Source organism: Podarcis bocagei (assembly GCF_964188305.1).
Source record: "Podarcis bocagei genome assembly, chromosome: 13".
NCBI classification, from domain to species: Eukaryota; Metazoa; Chordata; class Lepidosauria; order Squamata; family Lacertidae; genus Podarcis; species Podarcis bocagei.
The window spans coordinates 25,703,269-25,727,651 of record NC_138138.1 but is presented as its reverse complement, the minus strand read 5'-3'; the positions used below and the strand labels follow the sequence as shown (position 1 = coordinate 25,727,651).

The 24,383-nt window shown below is 46.1% G+C and overlaps 1 protein-coding gene and 1 long non-coding RNA gene across 4 annotated transcripts; both read right to left on the bottom strand.

Moving 5' to 3' along the window:
- Window positions 1–568: 568 nt before the first annotated feature.
- LOC308572348 lies at window positions 569–1,971 on the bottom strand. Its single transcript, XR_014001741.1, has 2 exons — window positions 1,934–1,971; window positions 569–879 (listed from the first exon to the last, which is right to left on the bottom strand). It is a non-coding gene; the product is annotated as an uncharacterized lncRNA (long non-coding RNA).
- Window positions 1,972–10,091: 8,120 nt separating this feature from the next.
- On the bottom strand, window positions 10,092–22,744 carry LOC308571255 (1-acyl-sn-glycerol-3-phosphate acyltransferase alpha-like). 3 transcript variants are annotated; one of them, XM_081166849.1, is made up of 6 exons: window positions 22,208–22,744; window positions 20,796–20,929; window positions 17,635–17,804; window positions 16,856–16,951; window positions 15,099–15,180; window positions 10,092–14,731 (listed from the first exon to the last, which is right to left on the bottom strand). In XM_081166849.1, the coding sequence occupies exons 1-6, from the start codon at window positions 22,387–22,389 to the stop codon at window positions 14,577–14,579; spliced, it is 819 nt and encodes a 272-aa protein (XP_081022975.1). In that variant the 5' UTR covers window positions 22,390–22,744; the 3' UTR covers window positions 10,092–14,576. The 3 variants fall into 3 exon arrangements, with proteins under 3 accessions (XP_081022975.1, XP_081022976.1, XP_081022974.1); XM_081166850.1 differs by having other exon boundaries at window positions 10,092–13,277; window positions 17,635–17,810; window positions 22,208–22,718; XM_081166848.1 differs by having other exon boundaries at window positions 17,635–17,810; window positions 22,208–22,504.
- Window positions 22,745–24,383: the final 1,639 nt, after the last annotated feature.

Genomic DNA, 24,383 nt, shown 5'->3' with positions numbered 1-24,383 from the left:
CTTCTTTTAATGTAGCTTTTCTGATATGTTAATCTTAGGATGTTTATCTTAGGGCCAGGAAACAGATCTCACATGAAGGTGATAATGATCGCTGTCCTCCTGGCCATCCTTATCATGTATATTGCTTGCTTATCACCTCCCGGGGTAGCCAAATGCACTCCTTTTTAGTTCTGTTTTATTTACCCCATGCTTAATTAGTTTTGGTAGTTTAACTTTGCCCTCACGTGGGGTTTGTTGAAATGCTCAGAAGAAATCTGATTGGTTCTTACGAACACTCTGTAAAAAGTTCTTTTGTGAATAAAATTACCTGGGCCGGAGGGTGGAGACACAGATTATTATATGCACCCTTCCCAGAGTCTTGCTGGTTCAAGCCTCTGTGTGTATTCTTATTAATCAGAGTTCAATCCTTCCTTTACTTTAGGAACGCCTCAGTCTGGTCTTGACAAGAAGGATACAAGTATCAACAAGGGTCTCCCATGTGGCTTTAAGGTGCTGCTCTGCAATGGCAGGTCAATGACCAAGAAGACTGGTGCCATCCATGACTTAATCATGGATGGGAGAACTGATCTGGCGTGTCAGTCAGTGGATTTTATTGTTTGTAGCCAATGGCCATCACAATACAGTATGAGAAACAAATCATGCAATTACAAAACGAAAGAGATTTCATGCACCAGTCCAGGACAAATCTACAATGTCCAAAATTCAAAACATTCCTTCTAGTCAGCATCCCTGGGGTCTGGCACTTGCATTACCTAGAAAGGTTGCCCTTATCTTTCTTGCCATGAGTATGAATAGTGCCACCCTATGGCTGATGCATTTATCAACATCTGCCAGCAGCCATTTAATTTTCAAATAATCTGGTTGACCTTCTAGGGCGATCTGAAAAGGGGAGATAAATTTAGCTATGAGTGAATCATACAATGGACAATATAAAATATAGTGTACAAGATCTTCAATAGGCCCTGATCCACATATACAAAAGCACTCTGATTTTGAACTGCCAGGGAGAAAACATCAGATGAAGAGGAAAGCTCCTAGCCTATATAATTGATGTAAAGACTGAATAGGAGTCCTACCAAGATGCAGCCCTGTTGAACTCCCTTCACTGTTCTAATTGAACCAGATAGAAATCATGTCCTGCCAAATCAAATTTTAATATCAGTGTTAGTATAAAGTTGTTTCCCAAGATATACCCCACATGAACAACACATCTTTCAACATACCAACCACACTGCTGTAGAAGATGAAGTCACATTCCTGTGTTTTAGTCCAGATAGTCCTTCTACATATTGTCATGAGATTTCGGTGGATTGCACATGCTGTCCTCTATTTCTCTTGTGCTGCTGCTCTACGTTTTTATTTTTAAAAAATCTGTTTCTAAGTGCTCTCTTTCCATTGCACTCTCTAGCTTAAACCCTGTTGCTCCACTTACACAAATCCCTTTTAGGATCGCCTTCACCGCCTCCCACACTGTTGCAGTCTGGATTTCATCAGTACAACTGAGATCAAAGTAGGATTTTAGTTCTGATGAAATGCACCCATCTATTAGACCATGCTGCAACAGCAAGGGAAGGAAATTCCAGCAAAAAGATTTCTCAGGTGTGTCTAGTAACTGCATGGAAGCCCACCCTCTGAGAATGGGCAGTGGTCAAGGATCATAGGTATTGTATTGTGGGATTATAACATGGGATTGCTACTGTTCCTAACTGTTTTCATCTGCTGCTATATTGCTTCATTTGTTTTTGGTATTATTATGTATTGTGTTGTGAGCTGCGTCAGGTTTTTTTTTACAAGTAAAGGTGAGGTATAAATATTTTCAGTTAAATTGAAAATATAGCAGAGGAGTGCTGTCTGTTTAGAAACATGTCCATAATTTGGTCAGTCAGACTTAGTCGCTCTATTCATTATTTCATTTTTTTAAATGCTGCCTTACCTCTGAAGGAATCTCAGGACAAAATGGGCAATAGGTGTTGTCAGGGAACTGACATCAGAGCGAAAGGCGAAGGAGAGGCTCCCCGATTCTGCAGGAGAAGGTACCAGCACCAGGGGGAGACGCAGCTTGGTAGAGGGGGAAGGAGATCGGCGTAACACCATGGATCCAGGAGGGCAAAAGGGGGAAGCGGAGGGAGAGCTCTGGGATTCTTCCCTGGACATCAGTGAGGAGAGCACTGGTCCTCCACTACCCACGCCCTCCCTGCGCAGAAGACCCCCGGGCAGTGAGAGGCGGAGACGACTGGGAGTCAAACAGCTTTTATGCTGGAAAAGGTTTAAGAAACGGCCACAGACAGATTCTGCTAGCGACTGAGGCAGCCACGCTGAGATGGGCTGTGCAGTCAGGACGGTTTAACCCAGGCAATTAAGCTCCCTAACGGGGACAGTTTACGCACGAGTAACTCAAACCCATTACAGCAATCTGTCTGTCACCGAAAGTTGCTCGTGCGCAACAAGCAGACGGCATCATGAGTAAGACGGGAGAGGTCAAAGCCACGGAAGGGGCTGCTGGAGGACAATCGCTGGTGGAGAGAAACCGCGAATTGGAACAGCATGTAGCCCTCCTGTCGGCGCGGCTGGACGAAAGGCGGTCTCAAGATGCCCAGGGCAAGCCCACCCACATAACAAGGAGGGTACCGGGACTGGTGCATAAGTTTGGGGGGAGGCCTCAAGATTACGGAGCGTTTAGAACAGAAATAGAATACGCATTGAAACTGCAGCATAACGATTTTGAAGAGGATGAGGCGCGAGTGGCTTATATTGTAGGTCACCTGCAGGATGGGGCTAGGGAATGGATCAGGCCCCTTATGGTGACGCAGAATGCTGCCATGCAGGATGTACGGAAATTCTATCAGGCGATGGACGCGATGTTTTTCAGCGATGTAGAGCAAAGTGTGACAAAACGGGAACTGATGAACTGTAAACAGGGAGACCAGTCAGTTAGAGACTACTGGTCACGTTTTGCAATGATAGTTCACCGTCTCGGGTGGCAGCTGAACTCGGAACCCATACAAATGTTATTTGAGGAGGGGTTCTCCCCAACGGTCAAGGATGAGCTTTCGCGTGCACCCCGCCCACAGTCCATGGACCAGCTGACCAAGGCTGCACTCGCGATTGGCGTGAGGCAGGAAGCGCGGGCTCAGGAGAGGCGGGAAGGGAGAGAGCAGCGTTGCCATGACTACCGCATTCCTAAAATACCAAGGCAGCCTTCCCCGCCGGCGGAGCCAATGGAAATAGATGGAGCGCGCGCCCGGGAGGTTTCAAGTTCCAGCGAAAGTCGCAAGAGGGAGGGCAAGGACAGAAAAACAACCAAGAAATGCTTCCTCTGCCAGCGGCCAGGACATTTTGCCAGGGTCTGCCCTCAAAGAAAAGCCTGACAAGGAATGGTGGGAGCCGCGGGGGGTGAGGAGGAGGTGGAAAAGACACAGGAGCAGGGAAACGGGAACGCCTGGCTGCCACTCAGCGGGCACAGCAGCCAGGCCAGCAACCAGTAAGAGTGCCCAAACCAGACCCCCCAAAGGCAGCTATAGCCATCGAGGTGGTGCTAGAACTCCCAAATGGGCACCCAGTCAAGGTTAAGGGGATGCTGGATTCGGGCAGCTCCTGCAATTTCTTCAGCAAGGACTTTGCATTAGAGCACCAGCTTCACTTGCTACCTTTGGATTTTCCCTTGCAAGTAACCACTATTGATGGGAGGGAGCTTCTAGGAGGGGAAGTGACACACCAGACCCCACCAATGAGAATGAGGGTGTCTAGGCACTCAGAGACAATCGCCTTTCATGTTGCCTCACTAGCGGGCCCCCCAATAATTAGGGATGAGCTGGCTAGTGCAACATGATCCCGTGGTGGCGTGGCATCAGAGGACAGTCAGCTTTGGGTCAGCCTACTGCCTGGAACACTGCCTAGGAGGGGAAGCCCCAAGGATGAGTGTCGCCCTAGTGGCAGGAATGGTGGTGGAACGGAAAGGGGAGGTGCCGCCACAATATGCTGATCTGCAGGAGGTCTTCAGTGAGAAGGAGGCAGATAGGCTACCACCCCATAGGCCCTTTGACTGCCAAATCAACTTACTCCCGGGGGCGCAGCTGCCGGTGGGTAAGCTGTATGCCATGTCGGACAGGGAGATGAAGGAGTTACGGGAGTTTATTGACAAGAACCTAAAAAGAGGATTCATAAGAGAATCGAAGGCAGTGGGAGGCAGGCCGGGTGTTTTTTATGGACAAAAAGGACACTGATAAACCCAGGCTTGTGGTGGACTTTAGGGCCGTAAATTTGGTGTCAGAACCCGTGACCTTCCCAATGCCCAGAATCGATGACATTTTGACGAGAGTGAGGAAGGGAAAGATTTTTACCAAACTAGACCTCAGGGGAGCTTACAACTTGATCAGGATGAGGGAGGGGGATGAATGGAAGACCACAATGTTCACCCCCCTAGGGGCATTTGAATACCTGGTTATGCCTTTTGGATTACAGTCAGGCTCCGCCTGTTTTCAAGCTTTCATGCACCACGTGTTGGGGTCTCTGCGTTACAAGAACTGCGTGGCCTTCTTGGACGACGTCTTGATTTATTCAGACAGCGAGGAGCAACATGTACGAGACGTTAGGGAAGTGCTACAACGATTGCAGAAACACCAGTTGTGGGTCAAGCTAGAGAAATGTCAGTTTCACGCCAGAGAAGTCGAGTTCCTGGGCTACAAGTTATCTGACAAAGGCTTAGCGATGGACCCAAGCAAGGTGCAAGCAGTGTTGGAATGGAAGCCCCCCAAAACACGGAAGGACGTGCAAAGGTTCCTAGGTTTCAGCAACTTCTACAGGAAGTTCATCAAGAACTTCGCCCACCTGACAGCACCCATCACGGACTGTCTCAGTAGCAAAAAGAAGTTCGTGTGGACAGAGGAAGCCCAGCAATCCTTTGAAAGACTGAAGAAGGAGTTCGCGTCGGAAGAGCAACTACTGCACGTAGACTTGGAGAAACCTGAGGCTAGAGACCGATGCGTCAGACAGAGCCATAGGGGCGGTCCTCTTGCAGCCAGGGAGGAGCAAGCAGGAATGGAAACCATGTGCCTTTTTCTCGAGGAAGCTGAGCAAGTCGGAGCAAAACTATACCGTGTATGACCAAGAACTGCTCGCGATCTATGCTGCCTTTCGTCGTTGGCGTCATCTACTGATAGGAGCGCAACACAGAATCCAGGTGTGCACCGATCACAAGAACCTAGAGTACTGGAGGACTGCACGAGTACTCAACCAGAGACAGATTCGATGGGAGCAGGAGTTCTCCAAATTTTCTTTCGAAATCCAGTATGTGCCCGGAGAGGAAAATGTGAGAGCGGACGCTCTCTCGCGGAAGCCGGAGTACTTCGAAGGAGAGGGGCCACCGGAGACACGACATGTTATCCCTGAGGACCGATGGGTGTGTGGGGGAACTTTAGTGGGGAAACGAGAACTGGCCGGGCTTACTAGGAACGATGAGTTCACACGAACTAAAATCAGGGAACTCCAAAATGGGAGAGGGGCCCAAGAAGGGTTTGAGGAGAAAGAAGGGGTGTTGTACTATAGAGGGGCGATGTACGTACCGGGGGAGACCCTAAGGGAAAAGGTACTCAAACAACTCCACGACAACCCCACCGCTGGTCACTTTGGACAGCAGTTTGTGGAAGAAATGGAGGCCCTGCACCAGCAACTTAAGATGAACTTGGAGCGGGCCAAGGCAGCTTACAAGAGGCAGGCAGACAAGCACCGCAGGGAAGGGGAAACCATACGGGTGGGGGACCAGGTATGGTTGTCCACCCAAGGGTTACCTTTTAAAGGGGGGTGCAAGAAGTTGCAGCCCCGACGGCTGGGGCCATTTGAGGTAACACAACAGGTAAACCCCGTGGTATTCAAGCTCAAGTTGCCCGACAGCATGAAAATACACCCGGTGTTCCACAGGTCCTTGCTCTCACCACACAGGGAGGGGCGGGAATTCCCGGGGCGAGAGGTAGAAGTCACCCCACAACCGCAGGTAGAAGAAAGGGAACACCACCACTCGGCCACGGAAATACTTGATTCGAGGTGGCGAGGGCGCCAGGTGGAGTACTGGGTGGCTTGGGAAGGGGAGCCCAGGTCAGAAGACACGTGGGTTCCAGCGGAAGCCATCGATGACAGGTATCTGGTGGAGGTATTCCACCGCCGGTTCCCGGACAAGCCCAAACCCTTAGAGAGATTCTGGGAGGAGCAATTTGGAACCACAGATGACGAAGAGAGTTTCGAGGGGTTTTCAGAATCCGAGGGAGAAGGAGGAGAGGTTTGGGGGGAGGAAGAATCGGACTGGGAGGGCCACGCCGTTGGTAGGAATCAAAGCAGGTGGGAAGCGGGTTTCGAATCCACTGAGGATGGTGACAGTTCCTTCCGGGGTTTCCCCGTCTCGTCGGCCGAAGAAGAGAGAGAAATCGATTCCACAGGTCGGGCCGGGGGTGGAGGGGGTCCTGGAGGGGAGGTGGATGTCAGGGAACTGACATCAGAGCGAAAGGCGAAGGAGAGGCTCCCCGATTCTGCAGGAGAAGGTACCAGCACCAGGGGGAGACGCAGCTTGGTAGAGGGGGAAGGAAATCGGCGTAACACCATGGATCCAGGAGGGCAAATGGGGGAAGCGGAGGGAGAGCTCCAGGATTCTTCCCTGGACATCAGTGAGGAGAGCACTGGTCCTCCACTACCCACGCCCTCCCTGCGCAAAAGACTCCCGCGCAGTGAGAGGCGGAGACGACTGGGAGTCAAACAGCTTTTATGCTGGAAAAGGTTTAAGAAACGGCCACAGACAGATTCTGCTAGCGACTGAGGCAGCCACGCTGAGATGGGCTGTGCAGTCAGGACGGTTTAACCCAGGCAATTAAGCTCCCTAACGGGGACAGTTTACGCACGAGTAACTCAAACCCATTACAGGTGTGCTTGCCATTAAATGTCCTCGTCCTTTTCTTTTTTAAAAAAAACAGCAGTGTGGTGGTAAGAGCCTGATGAGGACGTCGACATGACAGAAAGGGGAGTTTAACTCTTCCTTCCCATGATATCGTTGCAACGAAACATCCTTCGCCACTGGCGAAGCTACTATGCCCATGGGAATGATGGCTGTTTGAGAGGAAAAATATGTCAGACAGTAGCACAGGGAGGAAAGAGTTAAACTCCTACTCCCATCCATGCCCTCTTGTCTCTCAGCACCCTCCCCAAGCTGCTACCATTTTTGAAAGTGAATGACGACACTGGCCAATTTCTGCTGTAGAATAAAAATTCTAAACCTGGTAATCCATCCTCTGAAGCACAATTCGAACCCCTCCCTTCATTTTCAAAGGCACTAATAGAAGGATTAAACACTGCGCTTGGCCAGCATAATCATCTGATGGGTGAGGGTCAAGTGTGCAGGTGATTGCCCTGAATACTTTATCCTGTCCACATCCTCATACAAACCAGAAAGTACATCTGAAACTACTGCTAATGTGGTGTCCAAATTGGAACAGATGTGAGTGATATTTTTTACCTATGAAGAACTTTGCAATCTGGTCACAGTGGCTTACTGAGTCCTGGGATGCAGGCTACGCTAATGTGCTCCAATTGCATGCATTTCATTTCAATCTGATACCTGCTACATTTCAAAACCTTTGGAGGTAAGTCATAATCAAACACTTACACATACACATATTTAAATTGGGCTTCAAGGATGGCCAGCTTTTTCTCTCCGCCTTTTAATATCTCCATGACAGGGCATAGCCCTCCTGATGTTGCTAAACTACAACTGCCAGCATCCCTAACTATTGGCCATGTTGGTTAGGATTTATGGGAGTTGGGAATCCAATATCTGTATTAAGGCATAGAGCCCCTGTCAACATAGTGCTATGGTAGTAGGGACGCAGGTACCACTGTGGTCTAAACCACTCAGCCTCTTGGGCTTGCCAATCAGTAGGTCGGCGGTTCAAATCCCCACAACAGAGTGAGCTCCCTTGCTCTGCCCCAGCTTCTGCCAACCTAGCAGTTCGAAAGCACACCAATGCAAGCAAGTAGATAAATAGTTACCGCTGTGGTGGGTGGCCCCCTTGGCCTGAAGCAAGATGAGCACTGCACCCCCATGGTCGCCTTTGACTGGACTTAATCGTCCAGGGGTCCATTACCTTTTACCTTACCTTTGCTATGGTAGTAGTTTTGTCAGTGTGAGCATTTCAGCTTTCCAGAAGGAACAATTCCCCTTCTTTAACTTCCACACACTTCCTACCCCCTGCCTCCTAGCCAACTTGAGGGACAGGGGAAAGAGACGGGAGGGGGAACTCATTGCACTAGTGGAAGTCCTGCACAGGCTTCTGCTAGCAGGTTTCATTACTTGAATCTAGTCCGATGTGCAAATATAAAACTGCTCCTTGGCTAAGGCTAAGTGATGAAGAAAAAGCTGAAAGTCCAAATCCATTTGCAATGGTTGAAAGACTATAACACTGACTGGGAAGCAGCATCTTCTGGAATTGCTAGATATATGACAAACTATAAACAATAGTTTATTATTATTACAATTACATTAATTTTTAAATTGCTGGTTTTGGTCTCCTTGTTCTCAGGTTTCTCATGAGACAGGTTGCCTTTCATTTTAATTTTTCAGGGACCTGTTTCTACATCCGTCCCCCCATACACGATATTGAAACAGCAATTTGTGCACTATAAAAGTGTTCGTTGTGTGATTTATGGCAGTTCTCATGGGATTTTCTGGCTTGATGTGGCAGCTGAAACAAGCTACAGTTTACAAGCCTATACATGTCGAATCAGAAGCAAGCCCTTCTGAGTTCAAGGGGACTTACTCCCAGGTGGGGATAGGATTGCAGCCAGTACTTTCAACCCCCCTGTCTTCTGTTTTCTCCCTCAGCCAGGACACACAACAACGGAGACTGGAGGTGGGGGGGGGGAGATAATTTTTGACGAGGGAAAGGCAATGGGGCAGATTTGTCAGGCGTGCGCAGGTACAGCTTGAAGACTTTACACAGAGAGGAACTCCACGCGGGTTTCCCCACACATAATGTAACAGGCAGGGAGCCAGCTCAGATAGAGAAGTTCCAGGCAGAATGAAAGGCACATCCACTGATCCCGCTTCCTTCCTCTTCCCTTCCCGCCTCTACCTTCATCTTGAACCAGTGGAGGATTGGCAGTCAGTGCAAATCGCACAAGCGATGGCAGTACTTTGCCCCCAAAAGCAACCTAGCCATCATATTCTAGCCATGAAGCTTGCTGGGACAGTCACTGTCTCTCAGCCAAACTTACCTCACTGGCTTGTTGTGAGGAGAAGACAGGGAGGCGGGGCAACCTCCCTATTTCGCAGGAAAGGCGGGATATGAATTGAATAAGTAAAACAGCAACTCAATAAACATGAGAGACTCTGGAGCAGTAGGCCAGGGTTCCTTTGAAAATGAAGGTTAGGGGTGAAAGCAAAATGGTTGATCAGGCAGGTCAAGGGCCCTGTGGTAGGGGTGTTTCTCCTCAAGAGGTGGCAGAATTGGGTTTGATGAGAGATTCCGAAGAGAAGCCTTTCGCTCGTAACTCCCCACTTTCCCTGTGTTCCCTCCCACTCCAATAACAGCATTTACAAGAAGGCAGGGATAGGCAAGGAGAAACGGCAGGTGACCTACCTTGTGGCCAAAAAGGGCGCGGGGCGGAAGGTCCGGCGCCCTGCTGGAGTCAAGGGCCACTTCAAAGTGGTGGACAGCCGCCTCAAGAAGGACACGAGAGCCCAGAAACGCAAGGAGCAGAAGCCAAAACACCGGCAGCAAAACACTGGCCCATTTTGCCCTGCTGCTTTGTGGTTGCTAAGCGAGCAGGCCTCTTGCCACCCTTGAACATGTCAGGATCTCGAACTGCGCCCCAGGAGTCTCCAAGCAGCAGCTGACCAGGTTTGTTGAGATGTCACATGGAATTTCAGAATTCCTGGCACTTGATTTGGTGGCTGGTGGTGTGAGCTGTATGTCCAACGTTGCCTGGACTTATTTTCTTGCTATCCTGGCCCACTTGCAGCTCACCAGGCGTGTTTGTGGAGAGGCCTCTTCATGAGTTACCTCCCTTCAAGGTGTCTGCCCTTGGTTATTAAACATTGTTTTCTCATGAACTATTCTCTGGCTGCTTTTATTTTTATTTTTCTTGTCAGCAGTGCTACAGTAAACTGGGATACTTAACAGATATGGAATCCTTTAACGACAACAAAAGCCCTCCAGGCCAGAGCTACGAAACTTTGGTTGAATAGTCAATTACGCAATGGGGGCAGATATATTTCCTTTCAGAGTCATAGGGTGTTCCTTGTATTGCATCAAAGACAAACATCCCTCTCTCCATTGTTCATAGCTTTGATTGACTTTCCCATTTACAAAGGTGTGGCACAAGATCCCAGGCATGTTGGGAGTAGGTTCCTTAATGGATCAAGCTGTTTAGGGCTTTAAATCAGAGGTGGGGAACCTGTGACCCATTATTATCATAGATCTTTGTTTACATGTCCTTAACCAGCACAAAATCATCACAAAACCAGCACAAAATAATCACAAACACCCTTTTCCAACAACACAAGAGACGACTCTACACATGGACAGCATCGATGGGCAGCATCGAAATCAGATTGATTATATTCTCTGCAGCCAAGGATGGAGAAGCTCTATACAGTCAGCAAAAACAAGACCTGGAGCTGACTGTGGCTCAGATCATCAGCTTCTTATAGCAAAATTCAAGCTTAAACTGAAGAAAGTAGGAAAAACCACTGGGCCAGCAAGATACAATCTAAGTCAAATCCCTTATGAATACACAGTGGAAGTGAGGAACAGGTTTAAGGATTTAGATTTGGTGGACAGAGTGCCTGAAGAACTATGGATGGAGGCTCGTAACATTATACAAGATGCAGCAACTAAAACCATCCCAATGAAAAGGAAATGCAAGAAAGCAAAGTGGCTGTCCAACGAGGCCTTACAAATAGCGGGGGAGAGAAGGCAAGCAAAATGCGAGGGAGATAGTGAAAGATACAGGAAACTGAATGCAGATTTCCAAAGAATAGCAAGGAGAGACAAGAAGGCCTTCTTAAACGAGCAATGCAAAGAAATAGAGGAAAACAATAGAATGGGAAAAACCAGAGATCTGTTCAAGAAAATTGGAGATATGAAAGGAACATTTCGTACAAAGATTTCCATAATAAAAGACAAAAGTGGAAAGGACCTAACAGAAGCAGAAGACATCAAGAAGAGGTGGCAAGAATACACAGAGGAACTATACCAGAAAGAAATGGATGTCTCGTATACCCCAGGTAGTGTGGTTGCTGACCTTGAACCAGACATCTTGGAGAGTGAAGTCAAATGGGCCTTAGAAAGCATTGCTAATAACAAGGCCAGTGGAAGTGATGATATTCCAGCTGAACTATTTAAAATTTTAAAAGATTATGCTGTTAAGGTGCTACACTCAATATGCCAGCAAATTTGGAAAACTCAGCAGTGGCCAGAGGATTGGAGAAGATCAGTCTACATCCCAATCCCAAAGAAGGGAAGTGCCAAAGAATGCTCCAACTACCGCACAATTGCACTCATTTCACACGCTAGCAAGGTTATGCTTAAAATTCTACAAGGCAGGCTTAAGCAGTATGTGGACCGAGAACTCCCAGAAGTGCAAGCTGGATTTAGAAGAGGCAGAGGAACCAGAGACCAAATTGCAAACATGCGCTGGATTATGGAGAAAGCTAGAGAGTTCCAGAAAAACATTTACTTCTGCTTCATTGACTATGCAAAAGCCTTTGACTGTGTCGACCACAGCAAACTATGGCAAGTTCTTAAAGAAATGGGAGTGCCTGATCACCTCATCTGTCTCCTGAGAAATCTCTATGTGGGACAAGAAGCTACAGTTAGAACTGGATATGGAACAACTGATTGGTTCAAAATTGGGAAAGGAGTAAGGCAAGGCTGTATATTGTCCCCCTGCTTATTTAACTTATATGCAGAATTCATCATGCGAAAGGCTGGGCTGGATGAATCCCAAGCCGGAATTAAGATCGCCGGAAGAAATATCAACAACCTCAGATATGCAGTTGACACAACCTTGATGGCAGAAAGTGAGGAGGAATTAAAGAACCTTTTAATGAGGGTGGAAGAGGAGAGCGCAAAATATGGTCTGAAGCTCAACATCAAAAAAACGAAGATCATGGCCACTGGTCCCATCACCTCCTGGCAAATAGAAGGGGAAGAAATGGAGGCAGTGAGAGATTTTATTTTCTTGGGCTCCATGATCACTGCAGATGGTGACAGCAGTCACGAAATTAAAAGACGCCTGCTCCTTGGGAGAAAGGCAATGGCAAACCTAGACAGCATCTTAAAAAGCAGGGACATCACCTTACCAACAAAGGTCCGTATAGTTAAAGCCATGGTCTTCCCAGTAGTGATGTATGGAAGTGAGAGCTGGACCATAAAGAAGGCTGATCGCCGAAGAATTGATGCTTTTGAGTTATGGTGCTGGAGAAGACTCTTGAGAGTCCCATGGACTGAAAGAAGATCAAACGCATCCATTCTTAAGGAAATTAGCCCTGAGTGTTCACTGGAAGGACAGATCGTGAAGCTGAGGCTCCAATACTTTGGCCATCTCATGAGAAGAGAAGACTCCCTGGAAAAGACCCTGATGATGGGAAAGATGGAGGGCACAAGGAGAAGGGGACGACAGAGGACGAGATGGTTGGACAGTGTTTTCGAAGCTACAAACATGAGTCTGACCAAACTGCGGGAGGCAGTGGAAGACAGGAGTGCCTGGCGTGCTCTGGTCCATGGGGTCACGAAGAGTCAGACACGACTAAACGACTAAACAACAACAACCAGCAGGCCCCAGGTCAGGTTATAGCAATTAAAAACTGATTCCACATGCAGATTTTGTAGTCTCTGGATGTGCTTCCTAAATTCTCACATTTGCTCTGCATATGTAGAATAGTTTCACAGCTTTCCCTAACAGGGATGGTCGTACTTGCCTTTTCCGCCTTGCACTCACTTCATTGGCACCAGACTGAAATCTCCATTGGCATGCAAAGTTGGGCAATCTCCTGCCCGTTTGCTTCAGGTTCAAATCCAGATGCCACCTCCCACGCTCAGCTAAGAGATCTTCCAATGAGGGCGCAGCAGGCTTAACCTTGCAGGAAGTTCCAGCTTATGCCATTCGGGCACCTTGGACTGCTGCAACATCTGGGCAGATGATTGGATGTGGCAAATCTCAAAACAAGTTGTGTTCACCTGATGCATTCAGGTCAAGTCCATAAATAAAGACTGTCGAGCCCATTTGTTAGGATTTTGAAAGAACAAAATCTTATATTGAAGAAAATGTATAATTTATTGTTGGAATGGTAAACCAAAGATGAAGAGGTGAAATGTGTTATGATTAAATGGGCACAAGATTTGGGACACAACATTCAAATGAAAGACTGGGAAAAATTATGGAAAGTCGATTTAAAATTTACTGCCTGTACAACTTTGAAAGAGAAGTATATGAAAATGATGTAGCGATGGTATTTAACTCCTGTTAAAGTTGCAAAAATGTATACAAGGAGTTCCAATAAGTGCTGGAAGTGTAAAGAGAAAGAAGGTATGTTTTGTCATATGTGGTGGAATTCTAAAGTAATAAAAAAAACCCTGGTAAATGACATATAATGATTTGAAGAAGATGTTTAAGAAAACTTTTGTTAAAAAACCAGAAGCATTTCTGTTTGGTATAATAGGACAGGAATTAGCAAAAGAGCGGATGTAATTGAGTGTAAGATGTAATTATGAAAATTTGGTATAAAAATGATAAGAATTTTAGAGCATTCAGATACAAGATCATAAAAACAAGTTAACAATTAAGCAGAAGTAGTAAATATTTAAAGATCCAGAAGGAAAAGTTGAGGGAAGTGATGGAGAGGTTTTTTTCTCTTTTATATGATAAATGTTATATTGTGTTATTTGACTGAATATTAAATTGTAAAACCATATACATATATGAAAGAACAAAATCTGGAGAGAGGAGGACTCCACATCTTGCTCTTTGAAGTTACAGGGCAATAGCAGTTCCTGAATATAGGAGAAGGGTTAGGGTGTTGGACTAGGATGTGGAAGACCAGGGTTCAAATCCCAACTTAGTCATGAAGCTCACTGGCTGATCTTGGGCTAGTCACCCGTCTCCCAGCCTAACCTACACCATAGGTTTCTTGTGGGGATAAAAAGGAGAAGGGAAGAATCTGATATATCACATTGAGCTCTTTAGAGGAAAGGTGATATATTAATGAGAGCTAACAATAATTGCAGAATTGCTGGGCGACAAATCAGAGCAGCCTTTCCAACCCTAGGAATCTCAGCCCAAGGTAGCATGAGTGATTGAATAGTGGAACTATCAGACGTTTCAATAGTGCTGCTAAATAGAATTGTTGTTCCTGTGGGCTGCAGAGATGCCTGGATCCTGTCGTCATATAGCTGAGCCAGTAGGTGGCCCTGGTCATAGTTGGGTCTGGGTGGAGTGAGTCGTTTCCTCTGTCCTCGTCTTGTTGGACGGAAGCAAAGTTCTTGTCTAGCTTCCTGGTTGGTGGGTCCTCCCAGGCTTCCATGATAAGGAGGCCCTCACTCTCTGGTATCTTTCTCTAAAACTATGTGCCCATTGATCTCATTGAAAGTATCCAGCATCAGTTTCTGTGTGCTGTCAGCAAGTGCAGGGACATCTTCTGGCCCAAGGCCTCGTGTTTCTATCTTGGGCAAAATCTGGATGATCCACTTATCTGAAGGTGGCAAGGAGCAACAGAGAGAAAGAGAGACAGTGCAACTTAATTCTATGCGGAAATTGCCTTGTAAAGTCTATGCCTTAAGCAGTGGTCTATACATGAGTATATAAAGGAATAATATTTAAATAAATTTCAGAACAGGTCCAAAATGGCAGTGTTGTACAGAGGTGGAGAAACGAGTGGCTAAACACCCCCCTCCCCAGAAATAAGTCATATAATGATTAAGGTGGCAATTTTTATACAGCATTCAAATTCAAATTCAAATTAAAGCGAGTGGAAAAGGCTTTCAAGCAAAATATACATTCTCACTTCACGTTGAAGTGTATAAACCAAATAAGCAAGACTGTCATTTAGACTCACTCACCTCTACAAAAAAAGGGCCTCTGGCCTTCTTTCAGGTTGGGGGGTTGTTGATAATAGGAGGTCACAACAGGGATTATGGGGATCTGTGTATCAAAAAACAGTGGGAAATTAAGAGACCCAGAAGGCGCTAAGCAACGTTTTAACAGGGAAGGTGAACCTACAGGGATGGTCTTGCCTTTCAGAGTATGACTCTTACCTGAGGTGGAACAAGGGTTCTATTTGGGGCTGACCCAACCAGAGCTGGCCCAAGACAGTTTGGCGCATGAGGCAAACCACCAACTGGTGCCCTCAGCCCCCCAGGGAAGAAGGGGTGAGTGAAGATCAGGTGCAGGAGAGGGGTGCATTGGAGCTACCTTTGAGGGGCCGATGTCCTTTATTCACCCAATAAAATATTTGAGGGGCTGCCCTCCTGCAAGTTGACAGACATTGCCATTCAAATGGTGTGTGTGTGTGCTTCGTCTTGTAATCAATTATGCTGGGCAAAGTCCCCTGGCCTCCCCAATATTTTTTTCAAGTTGGCACCCCTGGTGGTTGGGGCGAATAAAGATCTACATTGGGAACAGGGTGGGGAATCAAATCAACCTTACCTGACAGGGGTGAAGTGGGACTCAAAGGCCATTGTGGAGGGCAAAGGGGCCTGCTCTGAAGCAGTGGGCGGCACACATAATTTCTTCCCTAGGGACTGGAGGAGACCAGCAGCACCTCCTATCTGACAAGAGGCGACATTGCAGGAGGCCACCGAGAAGGCGGCAGATGTCGCCAGGGTTCGAAACTCCCATTGTTCTAGGCACATTTTGGGACAGGGAATTTCATTCGCGCAAGCAGTTTCTGAACTCTGGGCGCAGTACTGCGCCGAAAATTTCAGATTAAAACTACAGAGTGGAAGGAAAGGACCTTTTTCTGCCTCCCCACTTCCAGCTACTCTCTGAAGACTGGAGAAGAGACCCTCTTAAGAATATTAGAGGGATGGGCAGGGGAAGGATTAGACCATCTGAAAAATGAACATAATATTTAGCTGCAGTGCATTCCTTTTCAGTTTTGTATTCTTGTTATAACAAAAGCGGTTGATGTGTTCCCTGAGGCCAGATCTGCTGCCCCTGTGGATCCTGCCATCTGAGGTGGTCACCTCAACTTGCCTCATGGGTGGGCCGGCCAACCCACCCTCCCCTCCCCCCACAAAATATTGAAATAATGGCATTGAGCCCAACAGAAAGAAATGCCTCCCACTGGCTCTATAAAACAGATAACGGCCAGCTTTATCAACAAAGTTCTTTCTCCTTGCCCTCCTCCACCTCTTCTGCAACTGCAGTTTATAAATTAAGAGCTCCAAGGCACCATGCCAGCCACTCCTGGCAGTATTATGTTTGGGAAACCTAAAATCTCATGACTGCAGAAGTGTCCCGCTAATGCTTATCCCTTCCCTCTCACCCCCAAAGCAGCCCAGGGGTATGAAACATTATCCTTGCTTTAGGGAGCCTCCATCATTGTTTGTTTGACATTAGCCCTGCCCACTAATCTCCAGCTTGGTGAGCAAAACCCAGCGCAGCTATTAGGGTTAGAAAGGGAAAGAGAGAGACTTTCCATTTGGTAGGCATTTTGATAAGTCTCTCAGATCAGAACTGTGACAAATGTTCAGGAATGGTAAACCTGAGTGATGAATCACGTTTTGCCACCAAAAATGTAGCATGATTGACTCATGGAAGCCCATGAAATCTGCCAGCATGAGACAAATATCTTTTTCACAATTCACACATTTACCTGAGCCTTCACAGCCACACTGAATACTCCTCGCTTGAAGGGACGTACTGTGGCCGTCCGGTTCCTGGTGCCTTCTGGGTAAACCCAGACCCTCAGCTGCATAAGAAACGGGCAGAGAAAAATGGCCACAGATTAAAATGTGTCCACGGACCACATCTTTGGAGATCACAGTGCAATGTTACTATTTCCTCACTCTTTCCAGTGTATTTTGGCCTGTCACTCAAGCTGCTAACGGTCTAGCTGGAAACCAGTTAGAAAATATGAGACTGCATCAGGACTGAGGATATGCCTGCCCTGAATGCCCTTCTGCCCCCAGGAACGGCTGCAGTTCCTCAGCAGGGCAGACTCCTTTCTCCTTTGTTCCCTGGGGCAGATGGCTCTAAAGCCACATTCTCCTTATAGTCATGCCTGGCACACATCCTTTCTTTACTCACCCACCTGGCAAAATCCTCTTCCAAATATCTGGTGCGCAGAGCAAAATATTTCACCACCCCAGAGCCCAGGAAGCTTCCTTCTACCAGGTGAGGATCTCTCCAAGGGCGTGGGCACAGAAACCTCCCCACCACATGCTGCTACTTAAATTAATATTTCTCAGCTGGAGATGCCAGCAGCTGGAGCCGTTGTGTTTGCAAAGCATGCTCTCTACCCCCACCCCAAGCGATGGCCCCTCCCAGGGGCTGCTGCCGTCTCATAGGGTCCCTTTGACTCCTCTCCCACCAGCCATCCTTTCCCAGCTACTCCCCTCCCAGAGCTGGACCCCTCTCTGCATGTGCTCTCACGTTCTGCTGCAGCAGGGTCCTTGTGATGTGATCCATGGTTTCTCTGGCTGAGCGCTTATTATTGCGGTCGATAAGAATGAATTTGCATAGCCAGCAGATGATGCCTATTGGGCCCATGTACTTCAACTCCTTTTTGGAAAGAATTACACAGCGGTCGGGAAGTACCTCCACTATTCCTTGGAAAGAAAGAAACACTTTCTAAATGGGGCTTTTGGGGTCACTTGCATTCTGACATGTCATTCCGACATCCCCAGGTGGAGAAGGCTTTGTGGCTAGAAATTATTCTTTCTGAATTTACCCTGCTCCTAACCCACCTTCCTGGACATGCATTCAGCTTTTGTAGGGGAAAAAGGAATTCCAAACATTGCCATTCGCCAGCGCTAATTTCCTATAAAAAGAGGTGCCAGAAGTCACCCTGTTTTTTCTTATTTGCATGTTTGTTTATTGTTTAAATAATACAGAAAAAACAAAACATCAACAAAAAGGAAGAAAAAAAGATGGAAAACAATCCAAAAACACTGAAAACAAATATTACATACTTATCATATAATACTCCCCACCACCACAGCTTCCCTCCGCCACAATTTGACTTCTTTAAATCTCTATTTCCACATTTATCTTTGCATTCTCCAAATGTATCATTCTTTGTGTTTCTTTTATATCTTCTCTTTTCCAATTCATAGATATACTTTACATTTTTATTCTAGTCATATTAGCATATCTTTCTTAGAACAATATTGTAACATATAATCTTCGAAACATTTCCATTCCTTTTTAAATTTTTGATTTGACTGATATCTTATGATTGAGGTTAGCTTTGCCAATTCTAAATATTCATTTAATTTGCAAATCCACTCCTCTTTTGGGGGGCAAGATTTGAGATTTCCATTTAGAAGCAATCACTACCCTGGCTGTCGTAGTTGCATATAGAAAAAAATCTTTTTTTCACTTGTGGTATATCTTTCCCTATCAAGCCTAGGAGATATGCCTCTGGTTTTTTAACAATTGGGATTTTCAACATTTTCTTTAATTCCTCATGTATTACTCCCCAAAATTTCTTAATCTACTCACAACGCCACAACATGTGTATTGCTGTTCCTGCTTCTTTGCCACATTTCCAACAGAGGTTGGATTTCAGTTTATAGCTTTTGGCCAGCTTAACTGGTGTTAAATACCACCTGTGGAACATTTTAACAAAATTTTCTTTAATCGTATAAGAGGTGGTAAATAGTATATCTTCTTGCCAGAATTTCTCCCATTGCTCTAAGTATATCATGTGTCTGACATCTTGAGCCCATTTGACCATAGTTTCTTTCACTTCTTCATCCATCAATTCCCAATCCAATAAAAAATTATATATTTTAGCCAATGTTTTCTTATTATTTTGTAATACTGTGGTGCTCAGTATAGAATCCTCTTTTGCAAAACCTTTTTTAAAATCTGAATTAAATACACTTCTTAGTTGCAGGTATTGCCATCTGTCTGTCACAAATTGTAGTATCTCCTCAAAGGGTTTTATTCTGAGTTTTCATTGATCTTCTTCCAGTAGTTGTCTATATGATGCCCAGTTCGTTCTCATATTAAGTTTTTTCACAGCATGCACCTCTAGGGGCGAAAGCCACCAAGGGGTCTGTGGTTCCAGATGTGATTTATATTTGTTCCAGACCTTAACTAGTGCATCCCTGAGTATGTGATTTGTAAAATCTTTATGGACTTTGGCCTTCTCGTAAGCGAGATAGGCATGCCATCCATGAACACTTCCCTTGTTCTCTTAGAATGGCAATGGTGTTTACCTGATAGGTGAACACCTTCCGGCTGGAAAAAAAAGCTCTGCATTCATCTTACTTCCGTAGCACAATGATCAGGGATAATCTGATTTATCTTAATTGAGAATCTAAAAAAACCAAATGACTTTAATGTTTCTAATTTAGGAACATTTAATTAAATGTTCCTAATTTGATTTTGAGCCGTAAGCTCGCATCTCTTGCCTCCTCTCAAATGCATACTGTGCTCCTATCTTGCCTCCTCCCTCCCTGAGGCTGGAGATGGAACGAAACAGGAACAGATCTACAAATTTTGCCACAATGGGCAAAAGCCTATGCTTCCACCTTCCTCTCCTGTTGCAGACATACAGGGCTCAGGTAGAGCCATGAACATCAGTAGACTGGGCCAGGATGGGAGGATGAGCAACCAGTGCCCCTGGTACATAGGTGCCAACTTGAACAAAATATTGGGGGGCACCCTCTGCTTTCTCCCCCCCCCACTTCTGAAGATCGCACCTTCCTCCGCTGTATGCAACTGGGCGCAGGACTCCCCCACTGCTCACTTGCCTCTTGGCTCCTACCTGTACGCAAGACCAGTAGCGTAGCGTGGGTTCTCAGCGCCCGGGGCAAGGCAAGTAATTTGCGCCCCCTAACCCATGGATTTGCGCCCCCTAACTTGTGGATTTGCGCCCCTAACCCTAACCCCCAGATGTTGCACCCGGTGCGGCCAGCCCCCCCTGCACCCCCCACGCTACGCCACTGCGCAAGACCTTTCTGTCTGTTCACCTGCCTGCTGCCCGCTTAACTCTCCCACTGCTCTGGCTCAGATGAGCTTGGAAATAGCAAAAAACAATGGTAGGACAGCCAGGAAAAGACGGTGGCCCCTGGCTGCCCAAGAGAGGGATGAGGGCAGGGATGCAGAAATTTGCAGAAAAAGGGGGGGGCGCTAAATATTTTATTGGGGCGGCCGAAGGGACCAGGACCCCAGAGAGTTGGTATCTATGCCCCTGGAGGACCGGGAGAAGAGATTTGTGGTTAAGATGGTGGAGGGTTGATGGAGGTATCTGTGAGGGCCTATTGATATCCCAGTGATGAGGAAGAAGGAGGTGGGGTAGCCCTGAGGGAAGCTGGGGTTAGATAAGTGGCTGGGGGGGGGGGAGAGAAGATGAAGAGTCACTGAGCAGGTCCTGCAGCACACCCTCTCTGTCCTTCTCCCACACTTCATCTGCATCATAGTCAGGAAGCAGAGCAGGGTGTCACCTTCTGCCCCCCCAACCTGCCCCCCCCAGGACACCCGTCCCTTTAATCTCGGCCTGGATTATGCTCCTAATAAAATTCACATCTTTTCCAAAATACGTTTCAGTGAAAAATTGCGAAAGCCACAGGCTAGCAACATACCCAGAACATCGAGAATGGTCTGATGGTTGGCAACAACCATATACGGCCCATTGGTATTCAGATTCTCGGAGCCATGAACTGTGATCTTGACGCCAAGTAAATATCTGACTTGCCGCATCACGAAGCAAAGAATCCTGCAGGGGGCAGAAAACAGGCAGGCAGTGTGGACAAGGAACTGCATTTATTTGCGTGTTCATACCTTGCCTCCTAAGCAAAATAACTGAGGAAGCTTACACTGTGTACAAAATACAATAAAAGAGATGAAGCTGCTGGTTGTTAGTGTCTCACAGACTAAGATAGAAATGGGGACCCTGTGGCTTTTCCTTGTTGCTGGACTCCGAATCCCATCAATCCCAGCCGGTGTGACCAATGGTCAGGGATTCTGGGAGCTGTAGTCCAGCACCCCCATGCTGTAACCTTTCGTCACAGGAGAGCTGCTCCAGCTTCTTGATGATTTTGGTTTATTTTCCAGCACTTTTTCTTTTTTCTTTTTAAAAATTTCATTAACATATAAAACACATACATATACAGTGGTACCTCAGGTTACATACACTTCAGGTTACGTATGCTTCAGGTTACAGACTCCACTACCCCAGAAATAGTACCTGGGGTTAAGAACTTTGCTTCAGGATGAGAACAAAAATCATGCGGCAGTGGCGCAGCAGCAGCAGGAGGCCCCATTAGCTAAAGTGGTACTTCAGGTTAAGAACAGTTTCAGGTTAAGAACGGACCTCCGGAATGAATTAAGTACGTAACCAGAGGTACCACTGTACATTTACATAATACACATACACAACACACTCCTTTATTTTCATAACATAAAACATACCTACATTATTCTATATAATACTTACCTATACTGTACATATCAACATACCTACACACTTACCGCCACGGACACCCACCAAGTGACTTGACTTCCAGCCGTTCTTGTTACGCTACTTTATTTTTCCAACTAGCTTAAAATTTATCTTAAAGCCAGCTAGGTGTCCAAATTCATTTATACGTTCTATTGCTCTTGGGATACATTCTATGGGATTTTCAGTAGTGATGATCAAATTGTGCGCGAAGGCTCTTACTTTATATTCCCCCCCCATCACAATCCCTTTTATATTCTCATCTCTTCTAATTTCATTCATTAATATCTCTAACACCAATATAAAGAGTAAAGGAGATAAAGGGCATCCTTGCCTAGTTCCCTTTCCAGCACTTTTTCTAATTCCACCATAACTTTCTTGACTGGTATCAACCAGAATGGGATACACAGTATTTCAAATGATTATCCTGTTCCCAAGCATCCCTGGCCTGTTTCAAGAGGAACAGGTAGATGTGCCTGGTACCGAGTACCACCTTGTTCCCAGAGATGTGACCATCCCAAAAAGATGCGGGTACAGCCAAGGCTGCCTACTCACTTCAAGTTTTCCACTCTAGACCCCCTGATTAGAGCTACCCAAGGGGGCACTAGGATGGCCATCACTACAATCCAGCCATAGAAAAGCACCATCTTGCAGTAGACATCACTCCTTTGGGAAAAGAAAAGGACCCCAATTAGCAAGACGATGAGTAAAAACAGGGTCCACTCGAACAGCTCCATGATGGTGCCAGATGAAAGCAGAGCAAACGTGGAGATTTGCAGCCTTGAGGAAGGTCAACGAGTGCTTTTATATTCTTAGTGTTGCAACATTCAAAGCAGCTGAACATCCCAGGGTGGAGAAGAGGGATGGCCTTCAGATTGATACTGCAAATATCCTAAGTCCAGGGATTTGTGGGTGTGTCGTGTACAAGAGTATTGAAAGTATTGGTGTAGGAGGGCCAAAGCACACTGAGTCAGTCTGACTTTGTATCAGGATTTTATCCAGTATTCTGACCAAAGCAATTTGTATTGAGTTTAACATAGTTGCTTAATGGGGTGAATATTTTGCTTCAGAACGTTTGAAAAGCACAGGGTCAGGGACACTTCTGCAATGTTTGGGTCGTTTATGACAATCTGGTGTCAGTTTCCAGTGTCTTATAATGATGCAATGCACAGGAACAGAACTGTAGTCCTGGGCCCTTTGTGGATTTGCTTGAGTATATTACGGAAATGTATGTTTTGGATCTGGCCAGAAGATGCACATCTTTCTTGTTTGTTCATGTAGGGATTAGAGGGGCACTGTTCCTTGCACTGGGACACTTTGGTTTGGGCTCATCCAGATTTCCTTTGGCACAGGTCTTGGCTTTAAAAACGCCATGTTGTTGTTTGGTCCTGGGGCTTTGTCCAGGAAAACCTGCACTTTACTGCTGAATCGGAGCAAACAGCAATTGCCAATTGCTCTAATTCAAAGGTAATGTGCAGGTTTTCCAGGGAAAAGCACGGGGGGGGGGAGGAACCCTGCTTGGATAAAATATTCCGGGGACCCAAGTAAGCGCCGTCCTGCATAATTGATCACATAATGTGCCTGCACGCACCATTTTAATGGCAATGCCCATCAACTTTGGGAAGGTCCAGCCCCCTCAAATATTTTATGGGGGCACATGCGAAGGGACCTTGGCCCCTAGGAGTTGGCTCCTATGGTAGCAACCCAGGAACATTGCCTGAATTGAAGGAATCAGAACACCCATGCCAATCCTAGACAAAAACCTAAACAGATCTTGGCAAGTGTGTCCCCTAAGTGTCCCAAGACCTGAATCTGGTTGTGTGATTTAAAAATAAAAAGGGCGTTGCCCTTTTCCTGCCCTTTCCCCAGCTGTACAACATCATTCTTAAGGTGCTGTGACCAGACCTGGACAGTCTATCAAATGTAGATCTGTATCAAGGAATTATGATATTGGCTGTTTTGCTTTCCATCCTTTTCCTTGTTATTCCTACCATGGAATTCACCCATGTATTGGCCATTTGATTATGAGCTGGTTTTTATAAAGTTATATTGTAGGTTGCTTTATACATGGTGCAGATTTTTTTATATTCATAGGCTACCTTGACTTGATTTTGCAATTACCAAATTATTATTATACATGTAAGCATGGCCAATATAGAGACTTTTCTGTGTTCAAACTGATCAAGAGTTTAGGAGTTGTTCATTTTCACCTTTTCACCTTTTCATCAAATTAGACTACATTATGTTATCAAGTGTGATTCATAGCTGAATGTTCCTGAATTTGTTTATCAGAGAATATGGAAACACCTGGAGGTGGTAATGTATATCTATAATTAATATGTTGTAATTAAGAACTGCATCCTTTTAAAATGGAATAAGCTTCCCAAATGAAGCTTATAGAGGGCAGCATAGAAAATCAATAAATAATAATGATTAAAAATAAAGGTAAAGGACCCCTGACAGTTAAGTCCGGTCGCAGACGACTCTGGGGTTGCCGGTGCTCATCTCGCTTTAAAGGCCGAGGGAGCCGGCGTTTGTCTGCAGACAATTTTTCTGGGTCATGTGACCAGCATGACTAAGCCGTTTCTGGCGCAACAGAACACTGAAACCAGAGCAGCACATGGAAACGCCATTTACCTTCCCACCGGAGCGGTAGCTATTTATCTACTTGCACTTTTTGGGGGGCGTGCTTTATATCAGAGGTTTTCAATCTTTTTGAGTCCATGGCTCC